The sequence below is a fragment of the Typopeltis vanoorti genome, chromosome 7, assembly GCF_054136105.1.
Source record: "Typopeltis vanoorti isolate ZY-2024b chromosome 7, IOZ_Tvanoo_1.0, whole genome shotgun sequence".
Taxonomy (NCBI): domain Eukaryota; kingdom Metazoa; phylum Arthropoda; class Arachnida; order Uropygi; family Thelyphonidae; genus Typopeltis; species Typopeltis vanoorti.
The window spans coordinates 29,077,710-29,094,436 of record NC_143555.1 but is presented as its reverse complement, the minus strand read 5'-3'; the positions used below and the strand labels follow the sequence as shown (position 1 = coordinate 29,094,436).

The window sequence follows — 16,727 nt, the reverse complement described above, 5'->3', positions numbered from 1 at the left end:
CCCAGTTATCAAACCTCAACACTAAAGTGCTTCCTACACCATAATTTTAACTTTGCTTGAACTTTGATCAAGGATGCTACTGGTACTATAGGAGAATAAGAGTAATAATTTTGTTATATATCAACAGAGAATTTTTTGTTTTGTTTTTGTTTTGGTGAATATGAAATCTCTGAATTAATTCATATATCAATTGGAAAAAAGAAAACAGAAAATAATAAACTTTTTTCCTCTTATTCTAAACAAGTGGACTTTGTACAACAGACACAAGAACTTTCACTACTGTGGCAAGGTCAACACTTGAAAGTAATGTTATGGAATGTAATACAGAAAATGCAAAAGCTACAGACATTAATTCAATAATAACTATGCAGATTACCAAAGCTGTAGATGATCTTCATTGTGGTAAGTTATATTTGATTGTTTTACTGTCTTTAATTTTTACATTACTGATTAATTAAATTTACATTACTGCTTTGAGCTAATGATTAATTTCACATTACTAATTAAAAAGAAAGAAAGAAAGATTTGGCTTGGTTTAAAGGAGTGGGGAAGATTGTTAGGAAGCTAGAGAAAAGATTGCAAATATTGAGCAACTATTTTTGTAGTCTTTCACTACTAAGGGTATTTTATCCTACTAAGGATATTTTATTATATGGTTGAGAGGTCCCTAAAATATTATGCAAGTTCAAGGAAATAGTCAATTTGATTGAAATTAAGATATAATTGCAGAAGTGAATTAAAAATGAATGAAGTGCAAATGGCAGGAGAGCAATTTGGAAGAAACTTCTTTCAAAATTACATAAGCAAAGTGGATATTAGATCCAGTTATTTCAAGGCTGAATGTAGGTACAAACATCTATATATATTCACCTTTTATTAGTCCATTTAGAGCCTCTGTAGCTCATTCGGTACACACAAAGCGCTTTGGTCAGAAAGACTTGGGTTTGATTCCTGTCCATGATGTGAGGAACCTTTATCTTTTTTTTGAGTAAAGGTGAGTTAGCTGGTCTCATACGGAGGTAGAGAGTGTTTTTTCACCCAGAAACTCGGGTTTTTCATCCCTCACTACAGGCTAACCTGCCCCATGAAAACAGACAGACACACACACACACACACACATGGATTTACAGTAAAAAATACATACGTAAAAATCCCACATTGGATGGCTCAACTGCTCCTAAGGGATGAATGAGGAAAACAAAGAAAAACATTAATCCATTTTGATAAGGTTTTACTGGCTTGACAGCTGTTTCAAACTGGTTGGTTCTGTTTAGAGACACTGTTTAAGTAAAGGCCTATCTAAAAATTAGGCAATCCTCCAGACCACTCCCTACAAGTGACCGAAAGATCACTGGTTCCACCCAGTGTCAGGCTCACCCTACCACTGAGCAGAACCGCTCATATTCCAGGGAAAAGCATCCACCGACAAGTCCCCACACAGGCCATGTCGGAAAACACTCTTCCCAGAGACTCAAATCGCTCTCTCAGGTCAAACCCCTGAAGATTATTTCTAAATAATCTTCGGGGGGGTTGACCCTCTAAGCCCCCCCCCCCTCACCGGGAGAAAAAAATTCCAGAAGAAACCTAAGAGAGCAAAAACTCTCATTGTACTAAGGAACTTCAAATGTCAAAGAAATGTATTTTTCCTAAGCAAACTTTCAGTCAGTGCATGAAAGCAATTACTAAAATAAAGAGCCAAAAGGCTTCAGTTTGGCGACACAAAATTACATAAACAAAATGGATATTAGATCCAGCATTATTTCAAAGCCAAATGTAGAAACTGTGAAAGTTTCATGAGTTTTTTTGCTCTCCTAAGATCTAAGATTTCTGCCTGGTCTCTGAAGAGAACCATCCAGTTTGAAACAGCTGTCAGGCCAGTGAAATCTCAGCAAAATGGACTAATAAAAGATGAATATATATATATATATATATATATATATATATATGCTTGGATGGCGCCTATGTCTTGTAAGTAGTCTACACTAAGGCAATTTGTCAATGCCAAGGAATGCATTCCTGCAAGCTCTCTGGTCAACTCGTGAAACTTTCATAATTTCTACATTCAGCTTTGAAATAATGCTGGATCAAATATCCACTTTACTTATGTAATGCTGCATCACTGAACTGAAGAATTGTGGCTCTTTATTTTAGTAATTTCTTTTGAAATGTTGAACATCATACTGCTTTCATTGTAAAGGTCATAGAGATTAAACTGTTAACACAATATAAACTAATTTATTTTTGTCAATAAATTATTGTTCTCACTGTAGACCAGGGGTTTTCAATGCATGTTATCCCCTTCAACATAGTGCCCCTCCTCTATCTATACACCGTTGCATACGAATTTTCCATTGTTGGAAGCAGTGCTGCAAGTTATCAGGTGTTATCTGCTTGAGTAGCGCTGCCGTTTTCTCCTTTACCTCATCCACTGACTGAAAATGGGTGCCCTTCATGGTTGAATGGGTACCAGAGAGTCAGACAGTTAACCAACATTATTACTTTTGAGGTTCTGGCCAAGCTGAGAAAATGAGTGAGGAAGAAGAGACCTGATCTGTGGAAGAACAATGGAAGTGCACTGTCTGTAAAGCAGTATCTGGCTGATAAGAAGATCCCGATGTTAAACTATCCACCTTACTCGCTGGAATTAGCTCAATGCAACTTTTTCCTTTTTCCAAAGTTGAAATCTGCACTGAAGGACACTCATTTTCAGTCAGTGGGTGAGGTAAAGGAGAAAACAGCAGCACTACTGAAGCAGATAACATCTGATGACTTGCAGCACTGCTTCCAACAATGGAAAAATCCACATGCAGTGGTGTATAGATAGAGGAGGGGAGTATGTTGAAGGGGGATAACAATGAAGTTGCACAATTGCAATACAAAACCATATTTTTGCAACCAGTCTCGTTATTTAATAGCCACACCTCATATACATAGCTCAGTCAGTATATTTGATCGAAACGAATACAGTCAGACCTGTATTCGATTCTTGTAAATGACGTGAAAAACCTTTATCTAGTCTTTTTCAATGAAAGGCGAGTTAGCTGGCCTCATACAGAGGTAGAGAGTTTTTTTCACTCAGAAACTTGGGTTGCCCCCCAAAACAGGCAAACCACCCCATGAACACACATGGATTATAATCATGAATATTATTATTATTACTATTATTACCCCAAGACCTCATGGAGTCAAAGACTCATCTGGGAGGTCCTTTTATCACACACACACATCTCATCATACCGAGCTTTAAACACACTCAAACTCCTTGCAGATACCACACTCTCAGGCAAGGCATTCCAATCATTCACAACTCTGCATTAAAAAAACCTGCCTCTCACTCCTCTACTCACACCCTCTTTATACAGTTTCCAGGGATAACCTCTGGTTCTCCCCCCCTGATCTCCCACTATTCTCTGTAGAACGTCTTCTCAGATCTTATAACAACCCCCTTACCAACTTGTAGGTCTCTATCATATCTCCCCTCTTCACCACGAGACTCTACAAAATACATCTTCTCAATCTTTCCTCATACTCAACATTCCAGAGGTTAGAAACTACTTTAGTCAGTCGCCAATGGACCCTTTCCAACATCTCTTCATCCTTCTGAAAACCCGGTGACCAAATCTGGGCACAAAAGTCCATGTGTGGCCTAATCAAAGCCTTATACAACGGAACAAGAGTCTCCCTACATCTACACGTCAGTGTCCTCCGCATCATTCTCAGAAGCCTTTGTGTTGTCTTCACAATTTTGGCGATGTGTCCCCTAAATTTTAGATCCTTATCCACTATCACCTCCAGATCTCTTATTTCCTCTACCTCCAACAGTATATTCTCACCATGCATAAATTCTGCATCCCATCTTTGTTTTCCAAATTTTAAAACCTTACATTTTGCAACATTGAACTCACATCCCCATTTTCGTGCCTAATCACTCAATTTATTCACGTCTTCTTGCAAGGCCACAACATCTTCACTACTCGTTATGGTTTGTCCCAACTTTGCATCATCTGCAAACAACTGAATATCTCCATCCAAATCTTCGCCAATATCATTAATATACAAGTTAGTAATGGCCCTAAAACAGATCCTCAGGCACTCCACTAGTGACTTTCCTTTTCCTGGGTATTGCACCCCCATACTCAACTTGTTGATACCTATCAGATAGTCAGTCTCTAATCCAATGCACTAATCTAATATCTAACCCCGCCTGCTCTAGTTTGACTGTCAACTTATCATGAGGTTCTTTATCAACTGAGTAACTCTATCTTTTGCGAAATCCAAGTATATTACTGTGTATCCTTCTCTTCTGTCCAAGGAAGCAGTCACTTTATTGTAATAAGTAAGAAGATTACTAAAACATGACCTCCCTTTAGCAAATCCATGCTGTCCATCAAAGATTATACCATTGTTGTCTACCCAACATTGGATCCTAGTTCTCACAAGCTTCTCCAATAACTTAACCACAACACCTGACACACAGATAGGCCTATATAGTTTTATGCTTGAGTTCGATCACCTCCTTTATGAAGTGGTATAATCTTGCCCTCCTTCCACTCCTTAGGAACTTGACCAAGTGCAAGACTCTTAATAAAAAAATATGTCAAGGCAGGTGTCAACTGTCTGGCACATTCCTTCAGAATACGTGGTGATATAATTGTCTAGTCCCACAGCCTTATTAACATCTAGTTTACTCAACTCCCCATACACTTCTTGCTCACTTACAGTCAGTCTCTCTCTTCCCTATCATCAGCTGCTCTCAATCTCTCCATGAAGTCACATTCACAAGATTGAAAGATCTTTATGAACTGCTCATTAAGTATCTCCACCACACATTCTGCAAAAGCTGTCTTTATATCATTTTCTCCAATCAATGTCATCCTTCCATAATCATTCTTTCTTTTGCTGGCTACATATCGAAAGAACTCCTTAGGATTCTTTTTGGCTTCATTATATCCCAGTAATATACCAGTCCTGAGCTCAGTTAAAATGGGGAGGGCGGGGGGACAGTAGTGAACTACTCTGTAAAGATCTCATCAGGAACACTCTGTGGGCAGTTGCCTACAAAGTCACCTATGATCGGAAATGACTGAAGGGATGTGCATCTCCTTTACTGAGAGAATTTGTCACCTTGTAATATGTAAGCAAAGCATGACCTCTCTCAATCATAGACCAATTCTGAACCATCATAAAGAATACTGCTATTTTTAACCCATTTCTGAAACCTAATTCCCACCAACTTCTCTAATACCTTAACAACTCCAGACACACAGATCAGCCTATTTGTGAAGTGGAACAATTTTTACCGCCTTCTATTCCTTTGGTACTCCCCTTGTTGCAAAATGCATGTTATATCAGTGTGTCAAATTTGCTGTTAATTCCCTACAATATTCCTTCAAGACATACAGCAATATATTGTCAAATCCTTCTGCATTATTAACATCAAGCTTAATTTCTCATATGTTCTTGCCCGCTCCCCATCAGTTCCTCCTCTGAAATATTTTCTACACTTCAGCTTAATTCATGGAGATGAATTTCTTAACTTCATGGAGATGAAATATGCTGATATACTGATCACTGAATACATCAATTATATATTGTCTGTCAGTTACCAGTCTACCAGTGTAATTAACTAGCATCATCCTCCGATAGTTCATTTTTTCTTCTACTTGACGTATACTGTAAGAACTTAGTAGGCATTTTCTTAGTTTGACTGGCTAATTTCTTCTGATACTGCATTTTGCTATCATTACCAACAAATTCATCCCCAGCCTGTTTTTTGTATGCTTCATTTAACTGATTATTACAAACATTTATCTTGTCTTCCCTCCACAGTGCCTTCTTCTTCCAGACTTCATGCTTAATCTTTTCATTCCATTTTACCCCTACCTTATTTAGAATTTCACCTCTGAAATGCACTCAGACATTACTGCTGTTAAGCAGCATCTATCTTCTTTCCAAACTATTGCTGCCACTTGTCTCCTAAGCATTGCATATTCACTGGCCTTCTAGTTTTACATCCATCACTTCACCACAGCGTTCTCATACGACTGGCTACAACCCAGGTGATCACGTCACAGTCATTCTCACCAACCAGGGGAAAGACATTCCATTCACATTCACATCCTCTGATAAAATAACCAGATCTAAGATTCTTAACCCTCATGTGCCATTTGTTATATATTGCCTAAGGTTGTTGGCTCTTAAGAACTCACTAAATTCTTTCACCTTATTCCCTAACACTATCTCCTCATTATAATCATTACTGCCATAATTGAAATCTCCCATAATGATCACCCTTCACTTACTCCCTATGCCAAGTTGTTTATACATTTCTCTGTCTCTTCCCTCCACATTTCTTGGCCTGTAGTAGCACACAACCAAATACTTCATTCTATCAATCTCTAACACCACACTGCTTCAAAACCACTGCCACTTTTTCATTTTGTATCTCAAATTTGAGGGGATATGATCCCCTAGCTATCATTAGCAGCACTCTCACCCTTCTTGTTATTGTTGTCCACATGAAAAACATCATCTTTCCATTTCTATTCCTGTTAAGATATCATCGTCATCCAACCATGTTTCACTTATGCTATGCAAAAGCTTGAAATGTAGAAAGGCATTTCATGTATTTCTGGACAAGTAAATTTCTATATTATATTCCCACAATTTCTCAACTGTCTGTTGCAATGTGAAAATATAATCTTTACAACCTCTATTTGGCATGAACCCAGCTTGTGCTTCTCCAAGTTTCTTTTCCAAAATTTTTCTCAGCCACTTTTCAAGGATGCTCGCATAAATCTTACCTGCAAATTAAAGATACCAAGAAATTATATACTTGGTTTCAGTGGTGAATTCTCCATGCTTTGCTATGCTTGCTAAGCTTGCTGCGCAAGCTCATTAATTGAGGAAGAAGTAATATTTACTTGTTAATAAATGCATGCATTTATAAGCTTTCCATTTAGGCTTTTGTTTTTGTAGACAGAAGATGTCTTAAGCTTGCGCGGCAATAATTACGTTTTGCGTTGTGTATCAGACCGATGCCTGCTCGTCTAGTAGGAGCTTCCAAGTCCTCGCTGCAGCACTGTGATTTCATGCGTGCACATAGCCATTTCTGCTTCCTTCACATCATCATAAACATAAAGCCATATGCAGTCAAAATAACTCTAGCAAGTGAGCTTCAGCCAGCCTTTACAAGTGTGCATGTTGTTTGGGAAAATTAAGTTACAACCAACTTTTTATGACAGTGTTATTGACCTGTTCATAAAGAAGAACCGTAGGGTAGAATTTGTATTCAAGTAGCTAAACCGAAAAAGATAGAATATCATTTGTAAAATAAATGTTGTATTTGTATGATTAAATGTACATAAATTTCTAAATATATAGTTTTAAATGGTCAGTAATTCATTATTCAGCTAATCAGACTTCAATCACACCTCTCACTCCCTGAATGAGAACAAGAGCAAGCGTGAATTTCAAGACCAGCATTCGCCCCTGCTTGGTTTAAACCTTTATACAAGTGTAAGCAAACAATGTTTGCACCTGAAGTATTTTCAGGACTGGAGCAACTCATGGTAAAGGTGGTATAACTTCAAATCACTTACCTTAGTATAATGCAAAGCATTATACTGCATAATGCAAAGCACACCTCCTTGCAGACATGTATAATACTATGCATTATGGGAGGGGTCACTACCCAGACCAAGTATAACCAAGTGAAATGTAGTGAAATGAAATGTACCATGTGTAGTATAACCAAATGAAAGAACTTCAAGAACCTTTCTCTAATCCAGAGTAATTTAATAATAAGGTGTTACACCTGTTGGCAACTGGTATCGGAAAATATAACTTCTGCATTACTTCAACATTAGTATCACCTCTGGGTCTGACTCCCACTGAAGAGACCTCAATCAAGGCCGAAACCAAGCTGAGTAGTGACCCTTCCCATAATGCATAGCATTACATTATACATCTCAGCAAGGAGATGTGCTTTGCATTATGGGATACTAAGGCAAGTTATGTGAAGTCATACCACCTTTACCACAAGTTGCCCCAGTCCTGAAAATACTTCAGGTGCAAACTTTGTTTGCTTACATCTTGGATAAAGGATTAAACCATGTATATAATTTTTTGGTATCTCTAATTTGTAGTATAACCGAGTGAAAAAACTTCCAACAATAAATCTTACCTGGAGCACTTAGTAGAGAAATTCCTCTGGAATTCCCACATTAGGTGGGGACACTGAGAATTCTACTCCAATCAGCTGGAATTAGACTTTCTGACTCTCTGAATTATTCAGTGTAGTCCCTGCAACAAAACTTTTATACCTCCATATTTGAGCATTTTTGGCAGCCATTATCTACTCCAGCTGTCTTTTTACATTTGAAGCTTTTTGATGGCTTTTTCTATTTCAAGATATTGAAAGTGTTTCAAGTATTCTTCTTCTTATTGTGCTATCTTCTATCGAAGGTCAGCGACCATCTTGGCGAACAAACTGCGCTCTTGTGCTAATCTGAGCAGTTGTGCACTGCTCTTTCTTGTCCACGTCTTGATGTTGTCGAACCATGATGATATTCTTTTTCTTCCTCTAGTTCCTTTGCCATCAATTCTTCCTACCAAAATAGTTTGTAGAAGTTGGTATTTGCTGTTTCTCATGATATGTCCAAGATATGATGTTTTTCGTTTCTTGATTATTTGTACAAGATGTTTAGCTTTGCCAGTGGATTTTAAGACATCTTCATTGGTAATTTTTTCTGTCCATGATATCTTTAGCATTCTTCTGTATAGCCACATCTCAAAGGCTTCGATTTTCTTGATGGTTGTCGCCTTCAATGTCCATGTTTCAACTCCATAGAGCAGAATAGACCATACGTAACATTTCAGCATTCGGCATCTGACTTCCATGTTTAGGTCTTTATTGCAGAATAGTGTTCTCATTTTCATGAAGGACTGCCGTGCAACTTCAATCCTTGTCTTTATATCTATTTCTGGATCCCACCGTTCATTAAGCCAGCAACCAAGATATTTATATCTTGACACTTGATCAATATTTTTCCCATTGAGTGTCAGTTTCATTGATGAGGCTGGATGTTTGCTGATGATCATGTATTTTGTCTTGTTGATGTTTATATTTATTCCCATTCTTTGGCTTTCTATGTATACGCTGTCAATGAGTTTTTGGAGATCCATAATATTATCTGCAATTAGCACGGTGTCATCTGCATATTGTAGGTTGTTAACAATCTTTCCATTTATTGTGATTCCCTCTGGACATTCTTCCAATGCTTTTAAAGATTACCTCTGAATATATGTTGAACAGGAGTGGTGAGAGCACACATCCTTGTCTCACTTCTCTTTTGATGTTAATATCACTGGTGGTAATGTTGTCTAATTGAATGGTAGCTGATTCCAATACAGATTTGTTATTAGTCTTATGTCTTGTTCGTCTAGCCTTATTTGTTGAAGGATTTCTATTAAGTTGGTGTGTCTGACTTTTTCGAATGCTTTTTCAAAATCTATGAAACACATAAAGACAGATTTCTGTTTTTCTATGCATTTTTGTATCAATATTTGGGTACAGAAAAGGGCCTCTCTAGTACCAAAACCATTCCGAAAGCCGAATTGTGTTTCACTTAGAGTTTCTTCACTTTTTCTATAAATGCGATTCTGAATTACTTTCAAAAATATTTTTAATGTTTGGCTCATTAGACTAATAAGTCTGAAGTCATCACAGGAATTCGCTTTGGGTTTCTTCGGGATAGTGATAAATGTAGATTTGAGCCAATCTGATGGAAATTCATCACTTTCATATATTTTATTAAATAGTTTTTCAAGAAGTTTGATGTTATCTGGTTCGATTAATTTTAAAAATTCTGTTTGCACACCATCTGGTCCACTGGCTTTTCCTGTTTTACTTGTTTGTATAGCATTCTCTATTTCGCATTTCATGATTGCTGGTCCTTGAATGTTATCTTTTATATTTATAGGCTTCTGTCTAGTATCATTGAAAAGTTCTGTTACATATTTTATCCAAATCTGTGCTTTATTCTCTTCTTCTAGAACTATTTTTCCATTTTCGTCTCTTAGAGACACTATTTGCTTTTTCCTCAGTTTTCCGGAAATTTCGTTGATTTTCTTATACAGATTGAAATTATCATGTTGTTTCTGAAGCAGTTCAATTTCAGTACATAAATTTTTCATCCAATTTTCCTTGGCTTTTATTTTTTTCTTGATGATGTTATGTGTTTCTGTATACCTGGCTAGGTCTTTGTTTTTATACATTCTTCTTGTATCAATAAGAGAAAGAATCTCATCTGTCATCCATTCCTGTTGTTTTATATTATTCACATAACCTACTTCTTCAATACTTGTTGTTACGATGGCATTCTTTAAGCTATTCCAAAGAGATTCCACACTTTTATTTTCTTCTATGTTAATCTGTTGTAATCGCAGGTTAAGCTATTTTGGCACTTTTATTTATGTTCGGGTCTTTCAGTTTTTCTACATCAATTTTCTTTTTCTTCTTTTGTGATTTTTTAGCTGATTTTAATCTAAGACGTACTTCTGCAACTATGGGATTGTGGTCTGATGAGATATCTGCTCCAGGAATTAGACTTTCTGACTCTCTGAATTATTCAGTGTAGTCAATTCTACTCCAATCAGCTGGAATTAGACTTTCTGACTCTCTGAATTATTCAGTGTAGTCCCTGCAACAAAACTTTTATACCTCCATATTTGAGCATTTTTAGCAGCCATCATCTACTCCAGCTGTCTTTTTACATTTGAAGCTTTTTGATGGCTTTTTCTATTTCAAGATATTGAAAGTGTTTCAAGTATTGAAAAATAAATTTAAAAAAAAAAAAAAAAAAAAATATATATATATATATATATATATATATATATATATACTCTCAGGGAATCCTGAAACCTCTAGAGAGCATGTCTCCTAAGTGGCAGATAGAGGAGCCTACCAGATATGATGGGTGGTATAAATATATTGAATAAGGACTCATGGACCAATATTGCCATAAGGGGCAATCATCCTAATTGTAAGGGAAGGTCACTCCCATTGTCCCCTAGCTGGATCTCTCCCCCTTCTTCTACACGTTGAGGAAGATCCACTCACTTTAACTTTTCCCTAAAAGTCCTTATCAGTCAACTTTTCTTATTTTATGACCATTATGCTATTAGAGTTATCGAGGGCTATAGGGTCTTTCCATTTTTGGTCTATATCGATGTCCCCCTCTAAAATCTCCTCTTTTTCTTCAATACATCCTATTCCTCCTACAAGTTTAAATTTGGAGAAAGGCAAGTTCAGAAGCCTTAAAGTAGCATTCTTGCTAGCTACTACTGGACCATCCATCGCCATGCTAGTAACCTTACATGGAGAACGTTAAATTACTTTTAAGCCAACAGAGAAATGTATTCAAAATGGAAAATGACACTGGAATGATAAAGGTAAAACAAAAATGGAAACAATAAAATATAATGCACATAGCAAACTGGAACGTTAGAAGAATAACATATTCACAAGTGAATGTAGTGGTAGATTTGAGCTGTGCTAAAGAAAAGTGTTTTTAATTAGTGTATAGTGTGGCCTATCTCACAAAGCAATAAATTTTTATTGCAAATTGTGCTGCAATTTTTCAGTTTGGATATAAGTGATACAAAGTAAATATGTGACCAAATTCGAGAGACGTACACAAAGGGTAGTCTGGACCTATATACGGCAGCTGGCTGGAAAGGAATTTTATCTTAGGGTTTTATATCTCTTCCCTTACCTGAGATCACTGTCATGCAAGATTTTATTGTTGGGAATTGAAGGTGAAGTGTCATTTGTCATATACTTAGATCACCGCCACGTGAGAAATGTGTCGAGTTATTGTGGAAGGACGGAACTGTACATTGCCATGGTGTTAAGGATCCAATAAGGAAAGGCATAGTCGACTACTCAAACAAGGAAGAAATTTGGCGGGAAAACAGGAAGGCGTCAGTAAGCAGAAGGAAAGATAAAAATGAGACTTAAGTGTGTACAAAATTTTGATGCGAGAGACTGTTTGCTGAACAAATATTGTAAGTAGTTATAATACTGAATAAGAGAATATGTGAATAAGTATTGTTTGTGAGATATTGTATGTTAATGGTGAATTAGGCTTTGCCAAGGTATGTCCTATATTCAAATAATCTTATGCTAGATTGTGAATTAGCTTACAACAGGGGTTTCAACGCATGGCCAATGGGCCACCTGTGGCCCACAGACCATTTTGAAAAAATAACTGCTTAACATTAAAACACGATTAAATAAAAAATTATTTCAATGAGGCCCTTGGGCCACTAAGCTATACTGCAGTATTTAGAATTGTAAGATGCTTTCCAGATTCACAAGGAATGCTGTGCATTTGATACTTTACATAAATCCTTTAAAAGAAATATTAAATAAACATGCTTCTTCAGTCATCTGCCAGCGCCAAGTGGTATGTAAGTACTAGTACTAACATCGCAGGTTAGTACTAAAGGTCAGGTTGAAGCAGCAGTTCGTTCAAGTGTGCTATCTAGTGCCTTGCAGATACATCTTGAAGGTTCTCGATACTTTGTTATTTTCATACAAATACAAGAGGATCTGATCCACAGTCAGTCAGTCAGTCGTGAACAGTGTGATATTCGTGTATAAGCACAAGCAGGTTTGTCATGTCAGCCATAGCCTATTGTGGTTTTATATTGCCAGACTTTTTTCATTAGTGTGTTAGACATATTCAATGGATAATAACCGTTTCACGGCCATTTTGGATCATTTTTGGGGTTCACTATGGCATTTAATTTGTCATGAGTCAGTGTTAGTATCAAAAGAATACAATATAAAATGACACTGTGAGACAAAGTATACATCCAATTTCGATCACCTCCAAGGACGGCTTCGTGTAGAGAAAGCAAAATGTCTCCAAATTGATTTAAAATGCCAGCAGGATACATTTAAAAGGCTGAGGTAAAAGAGTGAAGCATGCATGAAAGTATGCTATGTGATAGCTGAAACAATTGCTAAATAATCAAAAGCCTTCTTGGACAGCAAGTTTGTGAAAGAGTGTCTCATCCTGCTGGGGATATTTTGTGCCCAAATAATAAGGAAGTGTTTAAAAAACCAAGTTTATCTGGGGTAACTGTTGCACGATGTGTCGAAGAACTTGCCAATGACATCGAAGGAACTTTAAAAAAAAAACAGTTGTTTGAATTTACGTCATATTCACTTGCTTTAGATGAGAGCACAAATGTGAAGGATACAGCACAACTGGCTATCTTTGTCTGTGTCATTGATCAACAATTCAGAAGAACTGCTAACCCATGTACCTATGAAAGGAAACAACGAAAGGCACTGATATTCTTGAAGCTGCAAAGAAAACTCTCCAGAGTTTCAACCTCAGCTTAACCAATCTCGAGGGTGTGGTAACTGATGGTGCCTCTGCTATGGTGGGAAAGAAAGAAGGGTTTGTTGCACTGCAATGGAAAGAACTGGAACTAGAAAGAAAAGATTGCGTCCATTACCACTGTTTAATCCACCAGGAGAATTTGTGTGCAAAAACTATTGGATTTGAGGATGTCACGAAAGTTATTGTGATTGTCGGCAGCATTATTAGGGCAAGAGGATTTAGTCATCGTCAGTTCCGAGAATTTTTTCACCCAAGAGTGCGAAGTGGATCACGGCGATGTGATTTATTATAGTGATGTGCGTTGGTTGAGCAGAGCAAGGTTCTGAAAAGAGTCTTTGACTTAAGAAGTGAAATACAGCAGTTCATGCAAACCAAGGGGAATCCAATTGCGGAATTTAATGATCTGAAATGGATGACAGACTTTGCCTTTGTGACCGACATCTTGTTGCATATGAATGACCTAAATACGTGGCTACAATCCAAAGATCAACTGGCGCACACTCTGTTTGATCGCATCAAAGCTTTTGTGGCCAAGCTCAAACTTTAGGAGTTACTACTCGTAAAAAATGACTTAACTCATTTTCAGCTTCTCGCTAAGTTCAACTGTTCATCTCTTGATGAATATGCTACAAAATTAGCCGTGCTGCGAAGTGAGTTCGAAGAGCGATTTAGTGATTTTCGTACCCAACAGTCTTCTTTAGATTTATTTTCAATGCCATTCAGTGTCAATGCTGCCAAAATGCTAGGCTCAGTACAAATGGAGCTGCTTCAACTCCAAAACAATTCTTTTTTGAGAGAAAAATTATTCAGTGCCCTTGCTTACATTTTACAAAGACTACATTTCTGTGGATGCATTCCCTAAACTTTGCTGGCATGCTTTGAAGATGTGCGCTTTGTTAGGAAGCACATACTTAGATGAGCAGTTCTTCTCCAGAATGAAGCATGTGAAATCCAAGACAAGAACTCAGATTACGGACCAACATCTCGAGAATACTCTGCTCATAGCGACTTCCAACATTGAAGCCATCATCGACAAGCTGGTCAACGAAAAACATTGCCATGTTGCCCATTGACATTGTAGAAAATGAATGTTTTCTTCATTAAATTATTTTTTTTCGGGTATTGATTGTATTTCCTTATCATGAACCCAACTCCTACCTGTGCTCTTAAAGCTGAGTTTGTTTATTTTTATAGGATTTTATGTAAAGTATCAAATGCACAGCATTCCTTGTGAATCTGGAAAGCATATTACAATTCTAAATACCGCAGTATAGCTTAGTGGCCCGCAGTCTTCATTGAAATTTTTAATGCAGCCTGCACTGTCTGAAAGTTGATGACCCCTGCTCTAGACAGTCTTTTACAATGACTTTCAAAGAAAATTGATACAAATGAAATGGTGAAATATGAGGAAAATGGTTGAATAGCAGTTAAATAGCACTAATATGCAGAGTTCCTCACAGGACAAAATGTGAGGTTGAACAAATCGAAAAACACCTGACAAGAAGTCCATAAGAGAGATGATGGATACAAGTGAAGATAGCATATCAAAGAGCAAGAGAGGAAGATAAAAGAGTTGTTCATTTTAAAAGATACTACAAATTATTTGAAAGATCAAAGTAATAAGAGAATACAAAAAAAAAAAGATTAAATGAGTAAAGATACATATAACAGTGATAAGATGAGCTGGAGCAAGCAAGAATTATGAATGATGCAGAAATACAGAAATATGTGAAGAAAATGAAATGCAGTTTGCTAATGTATGGAATGAGTTTACAGAAAGAATTGAACTGTGTAAGAGTGATCGACTTTATTTGGATGGTTTTGGTACGAGTCATTTGGAGAGACTTCTTCTGGAAGGGAGAGTAATGAGTGCATAGAATGAATCTGAGCAAGTAAGAAACAATGTGTGAAAGAGCAGAAAGTAAGGAAGAAGAGATTGAAGTGGTGTTTATGAATGAAGAAGTGGGTAGCATGAATGTAGAGAATGAGAGAAAAAGTGTGCAAAAAATAACACGGAAACAGAAAGTCTGAGGGTGGAGAAGGAAACACAACATGAAAAAGGTTGATGTTCCAAGCAATGTGAATGCGAAGGGAATGACCTGAGATATAGAGAAAATAGTTGGTACAGAAAGAAATGTGAGAGAGTAAAAATTGTTGGATTACTACCAGATACAACAGTACTGAGTTAAGAAGATGGGCAATGATAGCAAATGATTTCACACACAGGCTGTGTAGAAGATATGGATGCAAGTTTTTAGATGTGTATGGGGTGTGTTTGATGGCAGAAAAGACTTGTATAAGAAGGATGGCCTGCATTTAAATTCATTTGGCATGAGAAGCCTGGAGAAATTACTTCTTGGTATGAGACCTAATACAGAGAGTCAGGGGAAACTAGATCATCAAGGGAGGAATGGGAAAAATGTGTGTGAAAGTTCAGCTATAGTATGCAAACATGATAAAGATATGAATGTCTTCGAACATGGTTATGTATGTCGCGAAGGGGTGGAAAAATATGCTTTAGGCTCAGACATTTTAAGTATGTCTGGGGAGGAAAAAGAGAAAATTCTAGAACAAGACCAAAGAGATTGCATATCTAATTATAAGAATAGGCTAGGCAATAATTTATTATGTCTATCCACAAAAGCCAGCATTAGAAACAAAGGGATTGAGTTTGTTGCTTTATTGAATACGATGTGGCCTAAGATTATTGGCATTAGTAAAACCTGCCTATCAGAATCAGATATGGTAAGTGGGATTGAACGTAATGGGTATACAATTTTTAGGAATGACAGAAGGGATAGGAGAGAGGAGTGCTACTAATGATATCATATGACTAAAATCCATTTAGGGTGGAAACACAGGAAAACAATGATGTAACAATGTCCCATGTAGTGGTAAGTTTGAGTCTATCTGGTGTGAAGTGGAGGTTAACAGAATGAAATATATGGTGGGGTGTTGCTACATACCTGGTTGCTCAGTTGCAGGGGACAAAGAAATGCATCAACAATTTAGCCTTATGGGTACCAAACGAATGATCATTATGGGTGACTTTAATTTTACAAACATTGATTGGGTAGAAGAGAAATCTCATGATAAGAAAGAAGAAGAATTTATTGAATTGTTGAGAGACAACTTTCTCAAGCAGCATGTGAAAGAAGGAACTGAAGGTCAAAGAGTGTTGGATTTGCTCATAGCATCAGAAGGGGTCTCTGTCAAGAATATGGCTATTTTACCACCAATTGGTGACAGTGATCATACTGTACTTTATTAGGAATTGTCTGTTTGTATTGATGCTCCGATTAAAACAGG

General features: G+C 37.0%; 1 protein-coding gene across 2 annotated transcripts in view; it reads left to right on the top strand.

Moving 5' to 3' along the window:
• The window catches only part of LOC150104544 (ras GTPase-activating protein-binding protein 2-like), a 284,999-nt gene that overhangs the window by 167,426 nt on the left and 100,846 nt on the right, over positions 1-16,727 (top strand). For both annotated transcript variants that reach the window (XM_090395758.1, XM_090395757.1), the window contains one exon: positions 245-402. In XM_090395758.1, coding sequence (XP_090251884.1) covers positions 245-402 — 158 coding nt within the window. The remainder of the gene's footprint in view (positions 1-244; positions 403-16,727) is intronic.